Source organism: Diaphorina citri, unplaced genomic scaffold, assembly GCF_000475195.1.
Source record: "Diaphorina citri unplaced genomic scaffold, Diaci psyllid genome assembly version 1.1 scaffold1383, whole genome shotgun sequence".
NCBI classification, from domain to species: domain Eukaryota; kingdom Metazoa; phylum Arthropoda; class Insecta; order Hemiptera; family Psyllidae; genus Diaphorina; species Diaphorina citri.
The window spans coordinates 28,346-52,438 of record NW_007378809.1 but is presented as its reverse complement, the minus strand read 5'-3'; the positions used below and the strand labels follow the sequence as shown (position 1 = coordinate 52,438).

Below are 24,093 nucleotides of genomic sequence, written 5' to 3'. Positions count from 1 at the left end.
TAAAATTATCAGGGGTTCTCAAAAATGGCACGTTTCCTTATTTTTGGCGCTTAAATAAAAAAATGCCGATTTTTGGTACGAAGACGGTGACTAGGTGTTTTACCTTAGTGCTTATTCATACTGCGCGTATAGGAATGAAAAGTCGCTTTCCTCCAGCGGTAGGCTACTACTCTATACTATTATTGGGATGAAATTCTCTAATTTTATTGAGGATAAAATTTCATACCTCGGCTGGGATTGAACCCACGCCCTTCTGATTACCAGGCGAGTGTCTTGACCACTACACCACCGAGACAGGAAAATAATCAAAATTTAGGTGAAAATCAAAATTTCTATTACCTACATATATTAATTTTTCCTCATTCGTGGCACAAGCATTTGCTTTTTTCAGCTATACCGACTAAACGGTTAGAGATATGGTAAAAGTTAGGGTAAAATAATACTCAAATAAGCATCATTAAATAGGATAAGGAAAGTCGTGTGATGTTCACACCAGATTTTTTTACATAAAGCTAAATCAAAATTTTGAAGGTGTACCTTCAAAATCAAGCCCCCCCAAAAATTTAGGCAAGAACCGCCTATGCGGGCACATAGTACTACAAAACACTTTTTAGACTCGGGCACATAGTACTATAAAAATTTTGTCCTCGGGCGAGGACACCGGTCACATAGTACTACAAAACCCAAAATGAGCTCGGGCGCGAAGAGGATATACTTTGCACTGTGGTCTTTTCATCTGCTAGACTTGGTCTCGTTGGTCCACTCTCTACGGAGTTTACCTAGTTCGTAGTAGAGGAGGAGAACTATCGATAGCACTATTTATAACTATTGATATTTTTGACTATCAAACACTATCGATAGTTGAGACTTGACTATCGATAATTTTCGATAGTTTTTTCTGCACATTTTTTGTTTGGTTGTTTTAGAAGTGAAAAGTGTAAAAAAAAAAATTGAAATAAAACCCTATGACCTAAATACGTGTACAGTTAATATTTTTCTTTAAATTAGGTTTTGAAAAAAAAAAAAAAAAAAAAATGTTGAAATAAAACCCTGTGACCTAAATTAATATGTGTACAGTTAATAATTTTCTTTAAGTTAGGTTAGGTCTTTTTGGGGGATAAGACCTTTAGAAACAAGGAAAATATGTAATAAATAAACTATCAAAAACTATCAATAGTTTATTGAAGTAGTGAAGGTACCCTCAGTAGGTATGACACTATGACCTATGTACACTATCACTATATGAACTGGGTTTTCAAATGGCAGTACTTTGGCTGTTAGGTATGCAATTTATAGAAGGAAGTTATTGTTGTCAGTAATATGTACGGAACGATTACCCTGTTTTTGTTTCAGGTATCATTGTCAAGTTGTAAAGTAAACAATGCAAAGTCCAATGAATCTGTATGAAGATGACAGCTATGAAGAGGAGCAGAGAAACAAGAAGAGATTATTAGATGAGGAAAAACTTGCAAAAATCAAGGTATCTACTCTGATTTTTACTTTTTATTATTATTATTTCTGTGGAGAGGGGATTGGTGCTTTTCTGCACAACTAGGCTGGACCATACACTCAAAACACAATTCGATGATTTGATAATGATAAAACCATCATAAGGTTTTTTTTTTATATAGGAACGATTACCCTGTTTTTGTTTCAGGTATCATTGTCAAGTTGTAAAGTAAACAATGCAAAGTCCAATGAATCTGTATGAAGATGACGGCTATGAAGAGGAGCAGAGAAACAAGAAGAGATTATTAGATGAGGAAAAACTTGCAAAAATCAAGGTACCTACTCTGAGTTTTACTTTTTATTATTATTTCTGTGGAGAGGGGATTGGTGCTTTTCTGCACAACTAGGCTGGACCATACACTCAAAAGACAATTCAATGATTTGATAATGATAAAACCATCATAAGGTTTTTTTTTTTTTATAGGTTTAGAAGTTGGGTGCTAAGGACTCCTTGTCTATCCTTTTTTCTTTAATTATTTTTATTAGGTACTAATGGAAACCCAGGTTTGATTCCTGGTGGGGTCAAAAGAATCCTACTTGTTAACTAACTTATATTTCTTTTATTTTGCCCATGTCACACAGATATTAAAGCAACAAGTAGCGGACAAGAAAAGGCTGGTAGCTGAAAAAACCCAAGCATGTCAGGACAAGGAAGATCAATTGAAAGCTTATTTTTATTAGGTACTAATGGAAACCCAGGTTTGATTCCTGGTGGGGTCAAAAGAATCCTACTTGTTAACTAACTTATATTTCTTTAATTTTGCTCATGTCACACAGATATTAAAGCAACAAGTAGCGGACAAGAAAAGGCTGGTAGCTGAAAAAACCCAAGCATGTCAAGACAAGGAAGATCAATTGAAAGTACTGCAAGCTAAGAACAAAGTCACCAAAGAGAAGTTGTTGGCAGAGAAGAGAGAGCTGGAGCTGAAGTTGAAGGAAATAGTTAAGTATTGACTTTAAAAAGTTCAATAAAATGAGATAAGAGGCTCTTGTTAAGTTAGAATTGCATTACCTAAGGTGAGTCACCAAAGAGAAGTTGTTGGCAGAGAAGAGAGAGCTGGAGCTGAAGTTGAAGGAAATAGTTAAGTATTGACTTGAAAAAGTTCAAAGTTCAATAAAATGAGATAAGAGGCTCATGTTGAGTCACCAAAGAGAAGTTGTTGGCAGAGAAGAGAGAGCTGGAGCTGAAGTTGAAGGAAATAGTTAAGTATTGACTTGAAAAAGTTCAATAAAATGAGATAAGCGGCTCATGTTAAGTTGGAATTGCATTACCTAAGGTTGTAGTGGTATAGCTGCACCAAAAGGGGTTGGTGGTCCCTAACCAAGATTACTTGCCTGTCCCCCAAACCACAGTTAACCATCATGAGGACCTGTACTTTTTGTAACCTCCAGCTAGCAGGCTGGTTAGGGTCCCGCACAAAAAGTCGATATTCTAAAATACACTCATAGCCCTGAATGGGGTCAATGAACTACGGGTGTGATAAGGGCTTAAGCCTAGGTACTGATCCATCATCCCGCGTGAAAAGTGTTCTACAAAGCTGGTTAGGGTTTGGCTTCTCTGATTCCTATTTAATATTTATAGTCCCATAGCAAGTAGCAAGACACTGGTCTGCTCCCTGTTAAAGGTCCCCCAGCCAGATTACCTAATGATCTACATAATAAATCAAATCATGAACATAATGATCTACTTTGGCTCTATTGGGGGAAAAAAAAAATCAATTTTATTTTTTATTTCTTTTTGCAGAGGGAGAAGAATGATGAAATAAGAGCACAGAAAGAAAACGCAAAGGACGAAAGACAGAAGAGAGAAAATGAAAGGAAAAAGAAAAAGGAGATACCACCGGTAGACAACACTCCTGTAATAAGAGAAGAGTTACAGATTCAATATCAGGTAAAGGAAAAATTCACGGAAGGTTGTAATAATAATAAAAAATAAATATCAGCAACAACAATAACAACTCAATAGTCAGTTGCCCAGAAGAAGCCTAAAAACTAGGCGAAACTCCAGTCGGTGAATAAAACACAAGTACCTATCCAATAATAATGTAAAAGGTAAGAATAATGTTTAAAAAAATAATGAAAAAAAAAAATAAGGGTAATAGAAAGTAAAAAAAAAAATCACGACAATCAAAACTCAAAATGTAAACAAATGGAAATATAACTCCTCGGTTTAGGTCCTAACCGAGGAACAAACGCGTGGTTCAAAATCAACAACGACACTAGCGCTAAAATTGCGGAATTTCGGAGAAGTATATTGTTAGAAACGCACTTTTTGCAAACTCCGCGGTTAGTGAGCTCAAACTCTCGAGTTTCGTCTTGTCAGAAACCGGGCCTAACCCAACCAACCAAGTTCATTAAGATCAAGAGCCTTTGGAGAACCAAAGACAAACTAATACAGACTAACAAAATGTGAAATTATCAAGATAAATAAAACTCACACCTCATTTTATCTCATCAAGACCCATAGGTACTTACTTTCTGCCCATCGTAAAATTCTCCTCCAAACAGAATCAGCTGGTCTTTATCTGGGTGAGCAAGAAATGAGAAGTTAGCTCTTCTGGTTGGCTCTGGTACAACTTTTTCAATCACTTTGTTCTTTCTCTTTTCTTCAGCTTCTATGTCTCGAACAATTTTCTCAATATCTTCCTAGAAATAGAAATGAAAAGGTAAGTAGGCTTTCTCAATAACTTAGGGTAAAACTATTTCAAATCAATCAATCAACTTAATCATTAATTATTTGTGGTAAAGCAGAGCCTTTTCACAGGTTTAGTAGGTACCACAGCATTACTAAGTGCCTCTTCTGTCGTTAATCAAAACCAGAATCTCTGGTCTCTGGTACAACTTTTTCAATCACTTTGTTCTTTCTCTTTTCTTCAGCTTCTATGTCTCGGACAATTTTCTCAATATCTTCCTAGAAACAGAAATAAAAAGGTAAGTAGGCTTTCTCAATATCTCCACAGAAATATGAAGACAAAAGTACTTAGGGTAAAACTATTCAAATAAATCAATCAATCAATCAACTTAATCATTAATTATTTGTGGTAAAGCAGAGCCTTTTCACTTTGGTAGGTACCACAGCATTACTAAGTGCCTCTTTTGTCGTTAATCAAAACCAGAACCTCTGGCATGTAAGCCTAGATACCCACTAGGCCACCGAGGATACCCCTTATTAAAAATATTTCAGGCTATAACAGGATATTTCAAAAACCTACATACCTACATTGAATATTATGGGTCCATGACATAGCATGCCTATCCCATATGCCCCTCATCAAGTAGGTGAGAACTGTGAGAAGAGAAACAGTGTTTTTTCTCAAATGACAATGATACCTACTTACATCACAGGACACCGGATGTGAATGATCGAATGGCACCACCTCTACCAAACTGGTTTGACATGTTCTGACAGGTCATCAGGATTCATAGATCACATTTTCTGGAGAGTATTTACCTATTTACTCTTCACCAACTAAGCTAACTAGGCTGGCTATTTGCCACTTTATTTCACACAATACCAGCCTAGTTAGATTGGAGGGTAGCGCGTCTGCCTTGTGAGCACTAGGTCGCAAGTTCGACTCCCGCCCGGGGCGCATTTTATCCTAAACAGATGAGGTTCGTTCTCGGAACGGTTGGCTTTCTCCTATCCTGTCTTCCTTCTCTCCTCGCTTTCGGGACGATAAGACCTTAGCAGTTACAGTTCCCTCTGTCCTCTTGAAAAAAAAAGGAAAAAATACTCAAAAAATTGCATTTTATTTTTCAAGGAACAAATTGCCGATCTGAAAGAAAAACTCGCAGCTGCTAAACAGGAAATCTCAGTTCTAGTGAACAAGCACAAGGACATTGATAGACAGATCAGTGCGGCGTTAGAGCATGGTAAAGATATGAGTGATAGCAAGGAAGAACTACTCAAGCAAATAGAAGAGGTTAGAAACAACCTGGTTGAAATTAGTAAAGAGAAGAACAGGCTGTTGAAAGAAAAGGTAAGGTTTTTCTTCTTCTTCTTCTTCTTCTTCTTCTTCTTCTTCTTCTTCTTCTTCTTCTTCTTCTTCTTTTTCTTCTTCTTCTTTCTTAATTCGGTGACTGTAAAGGTGTGTCCAAACATAGTTGACCGGACGTCCATCCACATTGATTGACGGCCGTTGACTATGTGTGGACCTGTGGACACACTTTAAAGGCCTAGTTAGCTTGGTTGGTAGCGCGTCTGCCTTGTAAGCGCAAGGCTGCGGGTTCGATTCCCACCCGGGGCGGACTTTATCCTCAACGAATAATGTTCGTTCTCGGAACGGCCGGCTTTCTCCTATCCTGTCTTCCTTCTCTCTTCGATTTCGGGACGATAAGACCGTAGCAGTTTCCTTTATCAAAACTCTTTTTAAAAAATGGATTGTATGGATAACAAATCATATTTCACACATTTCCCCAATCCACAGGAAGAATTCCTCCTATCCTGTCTTCCTTCTCTCTTCGATTTCGGGACGATAAGACCGTAGCAGTTTCCTTTATCAAAACTCTTTTTAAAAAATGGATAACAAATCATATTTCACACATTTTCCCAATCCACAGGAAGAATTTAAAAAAAAAAAAAAAAAAAAAAAAAAAAATGTTGAAATAAAACCCTGTGACCTAAATTAATATGTGTACAGTTAATAAGTTTCTTTAAATTAGGTTAGGTTAGGTCTTTTGGGGGGATAAGACCTTTAGAAACAAGGAAAATATGTAATAAATAAACTATCAAAAACTATCGATAGTTTATTGAAGTAGTGAAGGTACTCTCAGTAGGTATGGTAGACACTATGACCTATGTACACTATTACTATATGAACTGGGTTTTCAAATGGCAGTACTTTGGCTGTTAGGTATGTTTGAGGAGCAGCTGAAGTTGAGCAAGATGGCAGATCATGCAGAGAAGGGAAACTCAATGATTGGTGAAATAGAAGATGGAAATGTGATCATGTCTCGGAATTTGAAAATTGTCAACCAGAAGTGCGGTGAACTCAAGAAGCGAATCGCGCTGAAAAATTTCGAACTTGGAAAACTGAAGGTAAAAATGTTATTCTCACCTTTTTTTTATATGGGTACATCACAACGAGGTTATACGTTGTAATAGTTCTGAATAGCATCACTTGAACCTTAAACTCAACTGAAAAATAAAATAAAGATTGATAAAATTATCGTCTTCTTCTTCCTACTTCATAGCCTTTTCCTACTTAAATAAGGTCGGCGTTTCTTGTCAGTCTCTTCCAGGCAGCCCTATTGTGTACCTCATATTCTGATAAATTTTTATCACCCAGGTCTTAATAGATCAGTTGCGCTTACTTGGGTGATGTTTCAAAGTCATGAAGCAGAAAAAATGAGGACCAACGGAATTTTTCTTTTTCTTCTACGACTTCTAGATCCCGAGATATTGATTAAAAAAATACCGGTAAATTATGAACTCTGACGTCACGGCATACGCTCCCGTACGCGATGACGTCATAATTTATGACTCCCGCTTCGTTTGTTTGTACGCATGCGTTTCTGCGCATTTTGACGTGAAATCTGACGTCACAATAACTCTTTGAACTTTTTCATTAGAACGGCAATCAAAAATTGACTTTTCGACCTTTTACACTCATTTTTTCGGAGTTTGGCCTCAGATTTGGATTTTTCACAACGTTTTAAATAGGAATCGACCATTTATTAATAATTTTTACAAATTTGCAACTCCTCCATTCACACAATCTTTCAACCTTTTCTCCCCCTCACTTCCATTCTCTCATCTCTTTCAACATGTCCCATAGCCCATACCACTGTAGTCTCCTCTCCTGGATCTTCTTCGACACTTCGGTTACTTTCATCTCTGTATAATCTACTATTCTATTCATGTATACTGTTTTCATCTGATCAACAGGATAGTTACGCTAACTTGTTGTATGATCTGAAGAAAAAGAGCAACTACAATACCTCAGCATATGGTGTAGTGCAAGGGGAAATTGATGAGTACAAAAAGAAAATAGAGGTATGTATGTAGTGATACTAGTGACCTTTTTTTTTTAGTTTTAGATGAGTGTTGCCAGTTTAGTTAGCTTGGTTGGCAGCGCTTTTTTTTTTTTTTTTTTTTTTTTTTTTTTTTAGTTTTACATGATTGTTGCCAGTCTAGTTAGCTTGGTTGGCAGCGCTTCTGCCTTGTAAGCGCCAGGTCGCGGGTTCGATTTCCGCCCGGGACGGATTTTTTCCTAAACGGATAGGGTTCGTTCTCGGAACGACTGAAAGTCATAGAGCAGAAAAAATGAGGACCAACGGAATTTTTCTTTTTCTTCTACGACTTCTAGATCCCGAGATATATCGATTAAAAAAACACCGGTAAATTATGAACTCTGACGTCACGCGTCACGGCATACGCTCCTCAAATGGGAATGGGCCTATAGAAAATATTTTCAAACAAATACTGCCCGACACTTCCAAAATAAGTGTAGACCCTGCTCTAGGAAACATGAAATATGACATTTTCTCTGTTTTATATTTCAGATACACTGTAAAAATTTCAATTTACTACAAATAAATCAAATCTTATCTTGTTTCAGATACTGGAAAGCAGTGACCAGTGTTATTATAGGGTTAGGTTAAATACAAAAAGGAGCTTTTCTTTTCCACGGATGTGACTTCTGCATAATTACCGAAAGTGTCCAAGGTTTCATTGTATGTTTGTATTTCATTGAGGTTTCATTGTAGATATGTTTGTAATTTTCAGTCGGTAATATTCCATATGAAGCCACAGAAGAAAAACTCAAGGACATCTTCAGTGAAGCAGGTCCTGTTATATCATTCAAGTAAGTATCTACCTCTGTTAATACCTACTGACTACTGAGCTCTATATTTTATGACAGGTGTATTTCTTTTTTCTTTTTTTTTCATTGAGATTGAAAAAATTGTAGTGTATGGTGTTTTTTTTCTTTTTTTTTTTTTGAGAATGTGATTATAGCACTAATGATAGCTTACCACTGGTGTAAAAGGACTCTTTTTAGTTTTGTTCTAGCATTATAAAGCTCTCTCACAGTTGGTAGTGGGTAATTAATAAGTTTTGAAAGTCTTGATACCCCCCCTCCCTCGTCCAAAAAGGACTGTGTCCCGCTTTGGGCCAAAAAAATTATGGTCACCCTATCAATGACCAAAATAATAGTAGGTAGCTTACTACTGAGGTAAAAGGACTTTTTCATCTCTTTTTTGCAATATAGGTAAAGAAGCACTTAGCTCCTTTATAGTTGGTATAAGTTTTGAATGTTGTGATACATTTTCTATTGTTATCTTTATCTTTGGACATTTTTTGGTTAAGGTTTTTTTTTTTTTTTTTTTTTTTAGTGTATAGCATGTGCATAATCAATGACCAAAATAATAGTAGGTCTAGGTAGCTTACTACTGAGGTAAAAGGACTTTTTCATCTCTTTTTTGCAATATAGGTAAAGAAGCACTTAAAGTTTGGAATGTTGTGATACATTTTCTATTGTTATCTTTGGTTTTGCTTAATTTTTCAGACTTGTATATGACAGAGAGACTGGTAAACCCAAGGGCTATGGATTCTGTGAGTACAAAGATCAGGAGACCGCTCTCAGTGCCATGAGAAACTTGAACGGGTATGAGATCGGAGGCAGAAATCTTCGAGTAGACAATGCTTGTACTGAAAAGTCACGTCTGGAGATCCAGTCTTTACTGCAAGGTATGTTAGGTGATTGCATATCACAGAGATGGACTCCCTTAGTATGAGGGCCACATTCAGGATTTTGCCTAGAGGGGCTGAGCCCAAAATCCAAACACTGACTTATTTTTGAAGTCTGGTGTACAGGAAAGGAAAAAATGAAGCTCAAGGGGGGGAGGGGGGCCTCAGCCCCCTAAATAAATGGCCCTACTTAGTATATTTCTTCTACTCCTGCTGTGATAGAGTCAACATCTCCCTATCTTGATGAGATCGGAGGCAGAAATCTTCGAGTAGACAATGCTTGTACTGAAAAGTCACGTCTGGAGATCCAGTCTTTACTGCAAGGTATGTTGGGTGATTGCATATCACAGAGATGGGCTCCCTTAGTATGAGGGCCACATTCAGGATTTTGCCTAGGGGGGCTGAGCCCAAAGTCCAAACACTGACTTATTTTTGAAGTCTGGTGTACAGAAAGGAAAAAATGAAGCTCAAGGGGGCCCCTAAATAAATGGCCCTACTTAGTATATTTCTTCTACTCCTGCTGTGATAGAGTCAACATCTCCCTATCTTGTCTTACAATGATACCTTGGGTCACCTGAGTGGTATCACAAGCTCACCAATACCTTTATCACTCAAAATTGTCTTGACAGGAAAATAAAACTTGAAACTTTGCACTCCCCAAATCTCTGAACACAATGTTCATATCCAAGAAGTAAGTGAACTTGCTAATACCGAAGTAGAAACATATTACTCTTTCATATTAACTCCCAACAGGTTTTTTTTTACCATCTGTCAAATACACCAGTTGCGCTTACTTGGGTGAGGTTTCAAAGTCAGAAAGCAGAAAAAAATGAGGAACTAGGAAGTAGGGAATTTTTGTTTTTCTTCTACGACTTTTAGATCCTGAGATAAATCGATGTAAAAAAAAAATACTGATAAATCTTATTTACTGACGTCACGACATACGCTGCCGTACGCGATGGCGTCTCCCCCTCTTTTTCTTCCCCTGTAAACCTAATAGTTTATCTTCTACTCCTGCTGTGATAGAGTCAACATCTCCCTATCTTGTCTTACAATGATACCTTGGGTCACCTGAGTGGTATCAAAAGCTCACCAATACCTTTATCACTCAAAATTGTCTTGACAGGAAAATAAAACTTGAAACTTTGCACTCCCTTCTTTTCCTCAATCAATCTAATCTTCTCTCTCAATTCTCCAGGTCCAATATCGGAAAGCCAGTACGGGGAACCTGTGAGTGCCGACAAGGCTCCAGAAAATGTAAGCAAGGCTGTGGCCTCGTTACCACCCGAGCAAATGTTCGAGCTCATGAAACAGATGATGCAGTGCGCTCAGAATAATCCTGCCGAGGCCCGTGCTATGTTACTGCAGAACCCTCAGCTAGCGTATGCTTTACTACAGGCATTGGTTGTGATGAGAGTAGTGGATCCACAGGTATGTGAAATATCAAAGGGAAAAATAATATCTAGCCTTTTTGTCGTAGCGGCTTCTACTATTGTCGATTTTTTTTTCTGCCACATCACCCTGATGGTCTATATCTATAGCCATGTTTAATTGACTCGTCCTGAACCGCAGTCAACCATTGTGAGGACTAGTGCTTATTCTTTAAAGGCAGAGAGAACCCTTTGAATAACTACCTGTTATGTACTAGTAGTTCTGTGAACTGTAAACCTCACTCAGACTCTTTTGTCTAAGTTGAGAGGCTGAGACTAACAAAACACTCCTCCATTGGTTTTCCGCTATAAATAAGTCTCAAGGATAAAAAAAAATCTCTTCTCTTTTCAAGTTTTCATCTCATCTCATGTAGCCATAAGTACTTATTTTTCCCCTTCACTCCCCTCAGGCTGCTGCTACCATGTTGCACCAATCCAATGCTGTGTCCCTAAACACACAACACACATCACGGGACGAAACTATCCAAGAAAATGTGGGGAATGAACTAATTGTTGCCAATAAAGAAAACTTGGCAAGTGAATTGATGTTTGCGAATAAGGAAAGTGTAGATAAAGAAAACTTGGCAAGTGAATTAATATTTGCAGATAAAGAAAACTTGGCAAGTGAATTGATGTTTGCACATAAAGGAAATGTAGATAAAGAAAACTTGGCAAGTGAATTAATATTTGCAGATAAAGAAAACTTGGCAAGTGAATTGATGTTTGCACATAAAGGAAATGTAGATAAAGAAAACTTGGTAACTGAATTGATGTTTGCGGATAAAGAAAACTTGGCAAGTGAATTAATGTTTGCAGATAAAGAAAACTTGGCAAGTGAATTAATATTTGCAGATAAAGAAAACTTGGCAAGTGAATTGATGTTTGCACATAAAGGAAATGTAGATAAAGAAAACTTGGTAACTGAATTGATGTTTGCAGATAAAGAAAACTTGGCAAGTGAATTAATGTTTGCAGATAAAGAAAATGTACATAAAGAAAAGTTGGCAAGTGGATTGATGTTTGCAGGTAAAGAAAATGTAGATAAAGAAAACTTGGCAGGTGAATTGATGTTTGCAGATAAAGAAAATGTTAATAAAGAAAACTTGGCAAGTGAATTGATGTTTGCAGATAAAGAAAATGTTAATAAAGAAAACTTGGCAAGTGGATTGATGTTTGCAGATAAAGAAAATGTTAATAAAGAAAACTTGGCAAGTGAATTGATGTTTGCAGATAAAGAAAATGCAGATAAAGAAAACTTGGCAAGTGAATTAATGTTTGCAGATAAAGAAAATGTTAATAAAGAAAACTTGGCAAGTGGATTGATGTTTGCAGATAAAGAAAATGTAGATAAAGAAAACTTGGCAAGTGAATTGATGTTTGCAGATAAAGAAAATGTTAATAAAGAAAACTTGGCAAGTGATTTAATATTTGCAGATAAAGAAAATGTCAATAAAGAAAATTTGGCAAGTGAATTAATGTTTGCAGATAAAGAAAATTTGGCAAGTGAATTAATGTTTGCAGACAAAGAAAATGTGAATCTCATTAATTTTCGGTAAAGTAATTGCACATAATAATCATCATTGCAGCCACCAGAATCAAATATCTGTTGATAGTAGAGAATTTTTTCCCCTTGAAAATCTAAATTGCTTTTTACAATATAACTGATCCATATTAATTTTGTATGCTGTATTTAGTCTTGTTTTAATACTTTCTATTCGATTTTTTTCTAAGAGGTTTGATAGGGGGAACTGTAACTGCTAGAGTCTTATTGTCCTGAAAGTGAAGAGAGAAGGAAGACAGGATAGGAGAAATCGAGCTGTTTCGAGAATGAACCTAAAATTTGAAACAACTAAGGGACATTGTGCCTAGTAGAACGGATAGAACCTTCAAATTTGATTTGATTACGATTAGGTACACGTAGCTGTACAAATTTTGGGAATTTCTCATGTCATTGAAAGAAGAAAAAAAAATCATGATGGTTGCTGAGCTCACAAAATAAGGAAAGTAAAAACAGCACCAAAGACGTAATGTTCGAGGTGGTCCCCCATCCAGAAATCAACCACGGGTGATGTTGCTTATCTTTAATGATCATTGGTTAGTCAGGTCGAGTCGTTTTTTTTTTTTTTTTCGGACCTGTCCATTATTTGGTCTTGGAGCACTTTTTTTTTCTAAGAGGTTTGATAGAGGGAACTGTAACTGCTAGAGTCTTATTGTCCCGAAAGTGAAGAGAGAAGGAAGACAGGATAGAAGAAAGCCAGCCGTTCCGAGAACGAACCTTACCTGTTCAGGATAAAGTCCGCCCCAAGCGGGCATCGAATCCGCGACCTAAAATTTGAAACAACTGAGGAACATTGTGCCTAACAGAACGGATAGAACCTTCAAATGTAATTTGATTACGATTAGGTACGTAGCTGTACAAATTTTGGGAATTTCACATGTCATGTCATTGAAAGAAGAAAAAAAATCATGATGGTTGCTGAGCTCACAAAAAAAACAGCACCAACGACGTAATGTTTGAGGTGGTCCCCCGTCCAGAAAGCAACCACGGGTGATGTTGCTTATCTTTGATGATCACTGGTTAGTCAGGTCGAGTCGTTTTTTTTTTTTCGGACCTGTCCATTATTTGGTCTTGGAGCAAAATAAAAGTGTAGACTGGTAAGCCCTGTCCTAAAAAATGGGAAAAAATTAAGCATCGTGTGAAAAGGTCTTTTTGTGGTGGCATGATAGGTAGCGGGAAATTTTGAAATTTCAGTTATTTCAATTTTTCCGGACTTTCGTTCGAGTTTTTGCGGCCGTTTTGGGATTTGTTCTGTGATTTTGGTGTATAATTTGTTCAATAGATGCTGTGTCTTTAGATACTTGGTACTCTGACCCTTCTTGCATCGTTTTGTGGTATCGGTAAGACGCAAAATAAAAGTGTAGACTGGTAAGCCCTGTCCTAAAAAATGGGAAAAAATTAAGCATCGTGTGAAAAGGTCTTTTTGTGGTGGCATCATAGGTAGCGGGAAAATTTGAAACTTCAGATTTTTCCGATTTTCCGGACTTTTGAGTTTTTGCGGCCGTTTTGGGATTTGTTCTGTGATTTTGGTGTATAATTTGTTCAATAGGTGCTGTGTCTTTAGATACTTGGTACTCTGACCCTTCTTGCATCGTTTTGTGGTTGTGGTATCGGCCAAGAAGTGTCTGCTAATTGAAAGTGTGGTACTTGTGCAGAAGTCACGTCCGTGGAATATTGCTACCAAAGGAACTGGGACAAACAAGCAGTGACCAGTGTTATTATAGGGTTAGGTTAAATACAAAAAGGAGCTTTTCTTTTCCACGGATGTGACTTCTGCATAATTACCGAAAGTGTCCAAGGTTTCATTGTATGTTTGTATTTCATTGAGGTTTCATTGTAGATATGTTTGTAATTTTCAGTCGGTAATATTCCATATGAAGCCACAGAAGAAAAACTCAAGGACATCTTCAGTGAAGCAGGTCCTGTTATATCATTCAAGTAAGTATCTACCTCTGTTAATACCTACTGACTACTGAGCTCTATATTTTATGACAGGTGTATTTCTTTTTTCTTTTTTTTTCATTGAGATTGAAAAAATTGTAGTGTATGGTGTTTTTTTTCTTTTTTTTTTTTTGAGAATGTGATTATAGCACTAATGATAGCTTACCACTGGTGTAAAAGGACTCTTTTTAGTTTTGTTCTAGCATTATAAAGCTCTCTCACAGTTGGTAGTGGGTAATTAATAAGTTTTGAAAGTCTTGATACCTATTGTTATCTTTGGTTTTGCTTAATTTTTCAGACTTGTATATGACAGAGAGACTGGTAAACCCAAGGGCTATGGATTCTGTGAGTACAAAGATCAGGAGACCGCTCTCAGTGCCATGAGAAACTTGAACGGGTATGAGATCGGAGGCAGAAATCTTCGAGTAGACAATGCTTGTACTGAAAAGTCACGTCTGGAGATCCAGTCTTTACTGCAAGGTATGTTGGGTGATTGCATATCACAGAGATGGGCTCCCTTAGTATGAGGGCCACATTCAGGATTTTGCCTAGGGGGGCTGAGCCCAAAGTCCAAACACTGATTTATTTTTGAAGTCTGATGTACAGGAAAGGAAAAAATGAAGCTCAAGGGGGCCCCTAAATAAATGGCCCTACTTAGTATATTAAGGAGCGCGGTAGCGCTCCGCCCCGCCAAGTCAAGAAAGTTTGATTTCTTCTACTCCTGCTGTGATAGAGTCAACATCTCCCTATCTTGTCTTACAATGATACCTTGGGTCACCTGAGTGGTATCAAAAGCTCACCAATACCTTTATCACTCAAAATTGTCTTGACAGGAAAATAAAACTTGAAACTTTGAACTCCCTTCTTTTCCTCAATCAATCTAATCTTTTCTCTCAATTCTCCAGGTCCAATATCGGAAAGCCAGTACGGGGAACCTGTGAGTGCCGACAAGGCTCCGGAAAACCAGATAAAGAAAATGTTAATAAAGAAAACTTGGCAAGTGAATTGATGTTTGCAGATAAAGAAAATGTTAATAAAGAAAACTTGGCAAGAGAATTGATGTTTGCCAATAAAGAAAACTTGGCAAGTGAATTAATGTTTGCAGATAAAGAAAATGTCAATAAAGAAAATTTGGCAAGTGAATTAATGTTTGCAGATAAAGAAAATGACTTGGCAAGTGAATTAATATTTGCAGATAAAGAAAATGTAGACAAAGAAAACTTGGCAAGTGGATTGATGTTTGCAGATAAAGAAAATGTAGATAAAGAAAACTTGGCAAGTGAATTAATGTTTGCAGATAAAGAAAATGTAGATAAAGAAAGCTTGGCAAGTGAATTAATGTTTGCAGGTAAAGAAAATGTAGATAAAGAAAACTTGGCAAGTGAATTAATGTTTGCAGATAAAGAAAATGTAGATAAAGAAAGCTTGGCAAGTGAATTGATGTTTGCCAATAAAGAAAACTTGGCAAGTGAATTAATGTTTGCAGATACTTAAAGAGAATGTCAATAAAGAAAATTTGGCAAGTGAATTAATGTTTGCAGATAAAGAAAATGTGAATCTCATTAATTTTCGGTAAAGTAATTGCACATAATAATTAATCATCATTGCAGCCACCAGAATCAAATATCTGTTGATAGTAGAGAATTTTTTCCCCTTGAAAATCTAAATTGCTTTCTACAATATAACTGACCTATATTAATTTTGTATGCTGTATTTAGTCTTGTTTTAATACTTTCCATCCAATTGCAGCCACCAGAATCAAATATCTGTTGATAGTAGAGAATTTTTTCCCCTTGAAAATCTAAATTGCTTTTTACAATATAACTGATCTATATTAATTTTGTATGCTGTATTTACTCTTGTTTTAATACTTTCTATTCGATTTTTTTTTCTAAGAGGTTTGATAGAGGGAACTGTAACTGCTAGAGTCTTATTGTCCCGAAAGTGAAGAGAGAAGGAAGACAGGATAGGAGAAAGCCAGCCGTTCCGAGAACGAACCTTTCTTGTTCAGGATAAAATCCGCCCCAAGTGGGCATCGAACCCGCGGCCTAAAATTTGAAACAACTGAGGGACATTGTGCCTAGTAGAACGGATAGAACCTTCAAATGTGATTTGATTACGATTAGGTACGTAGCTGTACAAATTTTGGGAATTTCTCATGTCATTGAAAGAAGAAAAAAAATCATGATGGTTGCTGAGCTCACAAAATAAGGAAAGTAAAAACAGCACCAACGACGTAATGTTCGAGGTGGTCCTCCGTCCAGAAATCAACCACGGGTGATGTTGCTTATCTTTAATGATCACTGGTTAGTCAGGTCGAGTGCGAGTCGTTTTTTTTTTTCGGCCCTGTCCGGACCTGTCCATTATTTGGTCTTGGAGCAAAATAAAAGTGTAGCTGTAGACTGGTAAGCCCTGTCCTAAAGAAAATGTAGATAAAGAAAGCTTGGCAAGTGAATTGATGTTTGCCAATAAAGAAAACTTGGCAAGTGAATTAATGTTTGCAGATTTTTTTTTTTTTTTTTTTTTTCACATCACCCTGATGGTCTATAGCCATGTTTAATTGACTCGTCCTGAACCGCAGTCAACCATTGTGAGGACTAGTGCTTATTCTTGAAAGGCAGAGAGAACCCTTTGAGTAACTGCCTATTATGTACTAGTAGTTCTGTGAACTGTAAACCTCACTCAGACTCTTTTGTCTAAGCTGAGAGGCAGAGACTAACAAAACACTCCTCCATTAGTTTTCCTCTATAAATAAGTCTCAAGGATAAAAAAAAAACTCTTCTCTTTTCAAGTTTTCATCTCATCTCATGTAGCCATAAGTACTTATTTTTCCCCTTCACTCCCTCAGGCTGCTGCTACCATGTTGCACCAATCCAATGCTGTGTCCCTGAACACTACCAGCAACCCTCAGTCAGCGGCACCCTCGGTACAATCCAGAGCTCCTGCCCCTGTCCCTCCTCCCTCTTCTGGATTCTGTAAGTACCCTGTATTTCCCATATTAGGCTCCATGACCAAAAAATAATGACATTTTTTTATTTCACTTGGGGCGTTTGCAGGGACGTTCGTTTAATGAGACTTTAATTTCTCACCTAATTAGGTAACTATTTAATTTCATTTCAACTATTTAATTTCTCACCTAATTAGGTAACTATTTAATTTCATTTTTGAAACATCGTCTATTTCATTTCCTTTCTAGATGAGGACGAGAAAAAATCTGAGAGTGAAATGAAAGCTATTGAAGACGAGATGGATCCAGTCCAACCCACTTCGAACCACAGTGATCAAGAAACCCAGCAACAGGAAACACAACATATGTCAAAGGCAAAGACTGGAACAATTGTGTGCCTACATTTCCAACTGGATAGCTTTTTTGACTAATATTAATGGTGAAATCTGCTTAAAGCTCATTCATTCATTCCCTCTTATTCAGGAAAAAATCGTGACGTGTGTAGTGCGAACACTCTCATTTAAATTGCATTGCCTTCAAGGACATTATGTGTCTTCGGGGGAAAAATCGTGTCCTTTGTTGAGAGAACACTCTAATTTAAATTGAATTGCCTACAGGATATTCGGAAAAAGAAAAAAATCTTTGAACGGTTCGAAGGTTGGTTGTTCGATTTATTTCAATCAAATAATAAAGATAAACTAATTTCACCTGATTTTCATTTCAGCTCAAGACTCTGACTTGCGGATCATGGATCCACGTCTAGCGGCTAATCCAACCCATATCAAACCACAGTGAACAAGAATCCCAGGAACAGGAAACACAACACACATCACGGGACGAAACTATCCAAGAAAATTTGGGGAATGAACTAATTTTTGCCAATAAAGAAAACTTGGCAAGTGAATTGATGTTTGCGGATAAGGAAAGTAACGCTATGGATCAGGACTTGAGATTACCACCATCTGGATTTTCAGACAAGTAAGACAACGAACGTACTTTTGAACTATTTTTTTTTCCTCTTTACGTTAATATTTCGTGCCGGGTTTTCTCTCTATTGGTAGGTGCAATCGAATTGACAAGAAGAGACACACTACTTCCCATTTAGGTGCTGGGTCAACACGAGAACACCAGAAAGCTAACGCTATGGATCAGGACTTGAGATTACCACCATCTGGATTTTCAGACAAGTAAGACAACGAACGTACTTTTGAACTATTTTTTTTTTTCCTCTTTACGTTAATATTTCGTGTCGGGTTTTCTCTCTATTGGTAGGTGCAATCGAATTGGAAAGAAGAGGCACAATACTTCCGATTTAGGTGCTGGATCAACACAAGAACAGATTATTTTCAATCGAAATATGAGTGCAAATATTTTATCTATAGTTTGATTCGAACCAGGGACCTTCTGCATGGCAAGCAATGGCGTTACCACTGGGCTAACCGTACCCTCGATTTTGTAGTCATTAAATTACGAAAATAATAAAGAACTCATAGAATAAAGGTCACAGTTAGGCTGATCTCATTGTGGATCTACAAACCTATAACTTGTGTTTCACGCAGCATGATGCCTGTACTTCCTCCTATGGATCCCTCTCTGGATAGGTTTGTATATTGAAGGAGTTGTGAAAAATCCAAATCTGAGGTCAAAACTCAAAACTCCGGAAAAGTAACTTTAAAAGGTCGAAAATTCAATTTTTAATTGCCATTCTAATGAAAAAGTTTAAAGAGTTGTGACGTCATATTTCACGTCAAAATGCGCAGAAACGCTTGCGCACAAACAAACGAAGCGGGAGTCATGAATTATGACGTCATCGCGGGAGCGTATGCCGTGACGTCAAAGTTCACGATTTACCGGTATTTTTTAAATCGATTTATCTCGGGATCTAGAAGTCGTCGAAGAAAAAGAAAAAAATCCGTTGGTCCTCATTTTTCCTTTGAAACATCACCCACCCTCATAAAAAAAAAAAAAAAAAAAAAAAATAAAGGTCACAGTTAAGCTGATCTCATTGTGGATCTACAAGTCTATACCTTGTGTTTCACGCAGCATGATGCCTGTACTTCCTCCTATGGATCCCTCTCTGGATAGGTTTGTATATTGGAGGAGTTGCAATCGGGAAAATATTATTAATAAAAGACTACGTAAAAAGTTGTGAAAAATCCAAATCTGAGGTCAAAATTTCGAAAAAGTAACTTTAAAAGGTCGAAAAATCAATTTTTAATTGCCGTTCTAATGAAAAAGTTTAAAGAGTTGTGACGTCAGATTTCACGTCAAAATGCGCAGAAACGCTTGCGCACAAACAAACGAAGCGGTAGTCATAAATTATGACGTCATCGTGTACGGGAGCGTATGCCGTGACGTCAAAGTTCATGATTTACGTGTATTTTTTAAATCAATTTATCTCGGGATCTAGAAGTCGTAGAAGAAAAAGAAAAATTCCGTTGGTCCTCATTTTTCCTGCTCTATGACTTTGCAATATCACCTAAGTAAGCGCAACTGATCTATTTCCCCCAAGTCGGGTATCACTATTTAGCCCGTCCAATAAAAAAAAGGTATAGTGGACGGGCTCATGTATTCGCTTCGGGGTTGTCTGTCCCCATAGAAGGACTTGTTTTTCCTTTTCTTTTTTAGGAGTCTTCCACCCAACCACTGATTTTTCCCTGCATCACCCAAGTAAGCGCAACTGATCTATTTCCCCCAAGTCGGGTATCACTTTTTAGCCCGTCCTTCCTTTATTATTACGATAGTAATAAAAAAAGGTATAGTGGACGGGCTCATGTATTCGCTTCGGGGTCTGTCTGTCCCCATAGAAGGACTTGTTTTTCCTTTTCTTTTTTAGGGGTCTTCCACCCAAACACTGATTTTTCCCTATTTGTCAACCTTGACATCTAAAAGTCCTAGTGAAAAAGGAAGAAAAAACGCAAAATGCGAAGTGTGAAGTTGCTAAGACCATCCACTTACGCTCAGACAGTCTGAGAGGGTGTAGCGGAATCTTAAGACCAAGGTCTCTCAGACGATCTGACTGACCTAGGTCTGAAGCTTTTCCCGCCACACACGTTCTGTCTGACTGACCAAGGTCGATATCTGTCAGCCGGTCTGAAGCTTTTCCCGCTACACACGTTCTGTCTGACTGACCAAGGTCGATATCTGTCAGCCGGTCTGACCGTGTTAACATGACACACGTTCTCCAAGGTCGATATCTGTCAGACGGTCTGAAGCTTTTCCCGCCACACACGTTCTGTCTGACTGACCAAGGTCGATATCTGTCAGACGGTCTGAGTGTGATTGGCGGGCATAACATGACTGTTTTATCCCGTGTTAACATGCATGTTTATGTTTAGTTTCAGACCAATGCCTCCCAGGATGCCTGACACCCCGCATTATCCTGGCATACATCAAGGTAAGTACCAGCAAGTAGGTAAGAGAATGTCTACTCCATTTGGAATAGAAAAGGAAAAAGTTGAAAAAAGAAAAAAACATGTAAATGAACTAAGGAATCATGGCAGATCAAGCTAATATATTGGACAAGTCCATGAGATCTGTGTTTGGTAAGTTTCACATCCAAGATTGAGTCAGCTCCCATGGCGTAGTGGTCACTGCGTTTGCCTTGCACGTGGGGAACTGGGGTTTGATTCCCGGCGGGGTCAAGAAATTTGCAACATGTGAAACAGTTTATTATTTGAAACTATGTCAAGTTTCGGACATTTTCAAGAAAAGCGCCCGAAAAAGTTGGACTGCTCGAACTTAGGATCTCCGGTGAGCAACGAAGGTTGTCTCTAGAGTACCTAGTCTAGAGCAAAGAAATTCGCCTTTAGTGAACAAAAGTCACTTGAAAAAGCACAGGTGACCATAAAAGATTTGAAGGAATTGCTGGTATTCTCTTAAAAAAAAAATGTTGAAATTTTGCAGGAAAGCATCCTGCAAAATTTCAAAAATATATGTTGTTTACGCCCCCTGTAAAATACGTATGTGCTATCTCTCCTTAGTAAAAGTGTACTTGCCTGTAAAATATGTATGGGTTATCTCTAATATTTTCCGTTTCGATGATTTCAGGAGGTCCCCTGCCAGGCTCGGTGCCCCCTATGCCCGTAGCTCCTCCCGTCTGACTGACCAAGGTCGATATCTGTCAGACGGTCTGAAGCTTTTCCCGCCACACACGTTCTGTCTGACTGACCAAGGTCGATATCTCTCAGACGGTCTGAAGCTTTTCCCGAAGATCACAGAATATTGAGTTCTCACTTTTTATTCTGATAATTTTTGTCTTATCGTTTCTTAATCGAAGAGAGAAGGAGGACAGGATAGGAGAAAGCCAGCCGTTCCGAGAACGAACCTTATCTGTTTAGGATGAAGTCCGCCCTGGGCGGGAACCGAACCAGAAACCTAGCGCTTACTAGGCAGGCGGTCTACCCTTCAAGCTATCTGGGCTGACTTCTACAACGTTTTAGGATGGCACATATTTGAAAGGGCGAATATGCGAGTACGTACAATTTAAAATTTACTGTATAAATTAGCTTCAATATCTTGGACATATATCGAGACACCCACATGATGCCGTTTATTTCATTCCTTAATTCCCAGCCGTTTCTGAGATATAAGCGTGGTTCGCAAATCACGAACCACCCTGTATATCGAGACACCCAGATAAATATGGTATACTGCTTCGTATTCTTAAGGGGAAAGTTAAGGGGAGTAGGGGAAGAGGTAGAAAAAGGAAATCATGGATGCAAAATCTTAGAGAATGGTTCCAGGAATCTAATTCAACGCTGTTTGCTAAAGTGGATAATAATGATTTAGCCAATTTGATCGCCAACGTCCAGTACTGGACATGGCACACTAAGAAGATAGTACTACCGCCCCTGCTTCCAATACTACAGGACAGAGTCAGTCTGATAAGGAAAAGGTAAGTGAAATTTTCATGTACCTACTATCAGTTTTATATATCGAGACACCCAGATAAATATGGTATACTGCTTCGTATTCTTAAGGTGAAAGTTAAGGGGAGTAGGGGAAGAGGTAGAAAACGGAAATCATGGATGCAAAATCTTAGAGAATGGTTCCAGGAATCTAATTCAACGCTGTTTGCTAAAGTGGATAATAATGATTTAGCCAATTTGATCGCCAACGTCCAGTACTGGACATGGCACACTAAGAAGAAGAGAAGATCAATTTTATTAGTCTGGCTGGGGGACTTTAAACAGGGAGTAGGTATGCCAGCCTGAATTTCCCTTGATAAAGAAATAGCAAGGGAGAACAAAGAAGAAATACGTAACAAAACTATGCAGTAGCAGTCAGTCTAGTTAGCTTGGTTGGTAGAGCGTCTGCCTTGTAATCGCTAGGCCGCGGGTTTGACTCCCGCCCAGGGCGGATTTTATCCTGAACGGATAATGTTCGTTCTCGAAACTGCTGGCTTTCTCCTGTCCTGTCTTCCTTCTCTCTTCGATTTCGGTACAACAAGACCACTAAGAAGAAGAGAAGATCAATTTTATTAGTCTGGCTGGGGGACTTTAAACAGGGAGTAGGTATGCCAGCCTGAATTTCCCTTGATAGAGAAATAGCAAGGGAGAACAAAAAAGAAATAGGTAGCAAAACTATGCAGTAGCAGTCAGCCTAGTTAGCTTGGTTGGTAGCGCGTCTGCCTTGTAATCGCTAGGCCGCGGGTTTGACTCCCGCCCGGGACGGATTTTATCCTGAACGGATAATGTTCGTTATCGGAACGGCTGGCTTTCTCCTATCCTGCCTTCCTTCTCTCTTCGATTTCGGCACGACAAGACCATAGCAGTTACATATAGTTCCCTCTGTCAAACTCTTTAAAAAAAAAAAAACAAGAGAACCTTTAACTGGATTTCATGTTTTATTTCAGGCGGCCCTTATCATGCAAGTGCTTCAGCTTACTGATGAGCAAATCTCCATGCTGCCTCCGGAGCAAAGACAGAGCATTCTGGTTCTCAAGGAGCAAATAGCCAAGGCTAAGCGAACCTAATGCGTTGTGCGGTACCAGGAACAGTTTGATTATAAACTACATCTGTTGAGAGAATTACTACGCCAACAAAGGTACTTACCCACCTATCTATCAATGCATGGCTAATGATCCATTCAGGAGCAAAGACCGAGCATTCTGGTTCTCAAGGAGCAAATAGCCAAGGCTAAGCGAACCTAATGCGTTGTGCGGTACCAGGAACAGTTTGATTATAAACTACATCTGTTGAGAGAATTACTACGCCAACAAAGGTAATTACCACCTATCTATCAATGCATGGCAAATTGGCAAATGATCCATTCAGGAGCAAAGACAGAGCATTCTGGTTCTCAAGGAGCAAATAGCCAAGGCTAAGCGAACCTAATGCGTTGTGCGGTAACAGGAACAGTTTGATTATAAACTACATCTGTTGAGAGAATTACTACGCCAACAAAGGTAATTACCACCTACCTATCAATGCATGGCAAATTGGCAAATGATCCATTCAGGAGCAAAGACCGAGCATTCTGGTTCTCAAGGAGCAAATAGCCAAGGCTAAGCGAACCTAATGCGTTGTGCGGTAACAGGAACAGTTTGATTATAAACTACATCTGTTGAGAGAATTACTACGCCAACAAAGGTACTTACCCACCTATCTATCAATGCATGGCTAATGATCCATTCAGGAGCAAAGACCGAGCATTCTGGTTCTCAAGGAGCAAATAGCCAAGGCTAAGCGAACCTAATGCGTTGTGCGGTGCCAAGAACAGTTTGAATTTTCGACAGACACAAGTAAACATGAGGACCAAGAATCACCATTTGACCTCATGAGATGAATGTTCCACCTAAATATGTCACCTAAACCACAACTGTTGAGTCAAGATAATGACTACTCTAATAAAGGTACCTATCAATGCATGGCTAATGAATGATCAGGACCACAATCTGAGTTTTTTCGCCCCCGGCGCGGCGGGAATCGAACCCGCAACCTAGAGAGAATTACTACGCCAACAAAGGTACTTACCCACCTATCTATCAATGCATGGCTAATGATCCATTCAGGAG

General features: G+C 38.3%; 3 protein-coding genes and 1 long non-coding RNA gene across 7 annotated transcripts; all 4 read left to right on the top strand.

Annotated features, from left to right (window-relative positions):
- Positions 1-1,685: 1,685 nt before the first annotated feature.
- Positions 1,686-23,750, top strand: LOC103515628. The gene is made up of 15 exons (XM_026828258.1): positions 1,686-1,797; positions 2,234-2,451; positions 3,254-3,400; positions 5,271-5,489; positions 6,374-6,547; positions 7,397-7,504; positions 8,070-8,091; positions 8,237-8,315; positions 9,018-9,199; positions 10,398-10,630; positions 16,977-17,103; positions 17,800-17,866; positions 21,126-21,250; positions 21,914-21,972; positions 22,933-23,750. Exons 1-15 carry the CDS (start codon positions 1,686-1,688, stop codon positions 23,050-23,052), a joined length of 1,992 nt encoding a protein of 663 aa, XP_026684059.1. The 3' UTR covers positions 23,053-23,750.
- LOC103515623 lies at positions 11,091-12,318 on the top strand. 3 transcript variants are annotated; one of them, XM_026828253.1, is made up of 2 exons: positions 11,091-11,217; positions 11,428-12,318. In XM_026828253.1, exons 1-2 carry the CDS (start codon positions 11,175-11,177, stop codon positions 12,183-12,185), a joined length of 801 nt encoding a protein of 266 aa, XP_026684054.1. In that variant the 5' UTR covers positions 11,091-11,174; the 3' UTR covers positions 12,186-12,318. The 3 variants fall into 3 exon arrangements, with proteins under 3 accessions (XP_026684054.1, XP_017302245.1, XP_026684055.1); XM_017446756.2 differs by having other exon boundaries at positions 11,091-11,383; positions 11,456-12,318; XM_026828254.1 differs by having other exon boundaries at positions 11,091-11,910; positions 12,151-12,318.
- On the top strand, positions 15,099-15,839 carry LOC113470081. 2 transcript variants are annotated; one of them, XM_026828256.1, is made up of 2 exons: positions 15,099-15,425; positions 15,492-15,839. In XM_026828256.1, exons 1-2 carry the CDS (start codon positions 15,137-15,139, stop codon positions 15,620-15,622), a joined length of 420 nt encoding a protein of 139 aa, XP_026684057.1. In that variant the 5' UTR covers positions 15,099-15,136; the 3' UTR covers positions 15,623-15,839. The 2 variants fall into 2 exon arrangements, with proteins under 2 accessions (XP_026684057.1, XP_026684056.1); XM_026828255.1 differs by having other exon boundaries at positions 15,099-15,536; positions 15,588-15,839.
- Positions 18,211-21,141, top strand: LOC103515624. Its single transcript, XR_541720.2, has 3 exons — positions 18,211-18,262; positions 20,414-20,472; positions 21,126-21,141. It is a non-coding gene; the product is annotated as an uncharacterized LOC103515624 (long non-coding RNA).
- Positions 23,751-24,093: the final 343 nt, after the last annotated feature.

What these genes read in the sequence shown, in the direction of transcription:
- LOC113470081 (XM_026828255.1), top strand. Translation starts at nt 15,137, where the DNA reads ATGTTTGCAGATAAAGAAAATGTTAATAAAGAAAACTTGGCAAGAGAA. An exon ending in AATGTTTGCAGATAAAGAAA is followed by an intron (nt 15,537 to 15,587) that starts ATGTAGATAAAG and finishes CCAATAAAGAAA; the next exon opens with ACTTGGCAAGTGAATTAATG.
- LOC103515628 (XM_026828258.1), top strand. Translation starts at nt 1,686, where the DNA reads ATGCAAAGTCCAATGAATCTGTATGAAGATGACGGCTATGAAGAGGAG. An exon ending in AGCTGAAGTTGAAGGAAATA is followed by an intron (nt 2,452 to 3,253) that starts GTTAAGTATTGA and finishes TTCTTTTTGCAG; the next exon opens with AGGGAGAAGAATGATGAAAT. An exon ending in AGTACAAAAAGAAAATAGAG is followed by an intron (nt 7,505 to 8,069) that starts GTATGTATGTAG and finishes ATCTTGTTTCAG; the next exon opens with ATACTGGAAAGCAGTGACCA.
- LOC103515623 (XM_017446756.2), top strand. Translation starts at nt 11,175, where the DNA reads ATGTTTGCGAATAAGGAAAGTGTAGATAAAGAAAACTTGGCAAGTGAA. An exon ending in GGAAATGTAGATAAAGAAAA is followed by an intron (nt 11,384 to 11,455) that starts CTTGGTAACTGA and finishes AGATAAAGAAAA; the next exon opens with CTTGGCAAGTGAATTAATAT.